General features: G+C 37.2%; 2 protein-coding genes across 2 annotated transcripts in view; one reads left to right on the top strand and one right to left on the bottom strand.

The window, feature by feature from the left end:
• LOC103196427 (P2Y purinoceptor 14) overlaps positions 1 to 132 on the bottom strand; it is a 6,032-nt gene extending 5,900 nt beyond the window's left edge. The window contains exon 1 of the mRNA XM_007940166.2: positions 112 to 132. Within this exon, the coding sequence (XP_007938357.2) occupies positions 112 to 132 (21 nt within the window). The remainder of the gene's footprint in view (positions 1 to 111) is intronic.
• Positions 1 to 1,304, top strand: part of MED12L (mediator complex subunit 12L) — a 518,530-nt gene that overhangs the window by 256,395 nt on the left and 260,831 nt on the right. The window lies entirely within an intron of this gene.

Raw genomic sequence — 1,304 nt, 5'->3', positions numbered from 1 at the left:
GATAAGAGTTTAGGATTTATAATCCATCACAAATAGAGGATAGTCACATCAGGTCACTTCATGGGGATGATTACATCATCACATAATTGCCAAACTACATCATTATGTAACTGGCATATCACTGAGAATCATGGTCTAGCCAAGTTGACCCATAATTTTTGGGGACACAGTTTAATCTGTGACATCATCCTTGTGGTTGCTTGGGAATATAAATAGATATTTTATAAAGAGCTACTGGAAAAAATGTGGTAAGGAATATTATATGTATGTACCTACTCTTCACTTACTAACAATCTTCTTATCCAACATTACACATTTACAACAATAGTAAAAAATTTACTATCCAACTATTTTGTGCATGAACGACGTATGCCTGGCAGTAGCAAATGCCAAGGGGGGAAGCGAGAGTAATGCTGGCTGTGATGGTTAAGGTTATGTGTCAGTTTGGGCATGATTCTTAGTGGTTTGGGAGTTATGTAATGATGTAATTTGGCAGTTGTGATATAGTCATCCTCCATTTTGTGATCTGATGTGCTCATCTTCCATTTTCACATAATGACCTAGTCTTTGGAATCTAGCTATGTTGAGGAATATATGTACCTAGAATAGGATCCCTGGTGCCACATTGGTTAAGCACTCAGCTGATAACTGAAAGGTGAGCAGTTCAAACCTACTAGCTACTTCACAGGAGAAACATGTTGGCACTCTTGTTTCTGTAAAGAAACCCTTGGAAACCCTATGGGGCAGTTATACTCTGTCTTCTAGGGTCAGTATGAGTTGGAATTGAATTGATGGCAATGAATACCTAGACATGAGATTCTCTTTAGAAAAAAAACAAAGAGGCTAAGTGTGGAGTGGTAATTACATTATCCAGGGTAGTACTTTCTGTGGTGAATACAAAGTGGTTGGGGTGTTTTGCATTGTTCTGATGTCAGGGAGGTGTTTACGTCTGGAGAAAGAAGAAGGAACAAGGGAGAGGTCAGGGTGGTTGGCCTTGGGCTTCATCTGTGATGATTTATTTCTTTAAAAATTTTGGAATCACATATTCCCGAATTATTAACATAGGGTAAACTGGTGCAATGGTGTTACCCACCTTCTTTTGCTGTACTATGTTTGAGTGTGTTTGAAATATTTCATAATTAGAAATAAAAATGTTTACAAAGAATCTGTTGCTTTTATATGCTTCATGCTCTTATCAGCACCCACCTCTGATGAGCATTTTCTTTTTTTTTTTTATTTTGATTTGGGTGAAGATTTACAGAACAAATTCACTTTCCATACAGCAGTTCACATATACTTTGTCT

The sequence above is a fragment of the Orycteropus afer genome, unplaced genomic scaffold (genome assembly GCF_000298275.1).
Source record: "Orycteropus afer afer isolate SDZICR_OR568_19922 unplaced genomic scaffold, OryAfe1.0 scaffold00066, whole genome shotgun sequence".
In the NCBI taxonomy this organism is placed as follows: domain Eukaryota; kingdom Metazoa; phylum Chordata; class Mammalia; order Tubulidentata; family Orycteropodidae; genus Orycteropus; species Orycteropus afer.
This window is presented reverse-complemented; position numbering and strand designations above follow the sequence as displayed.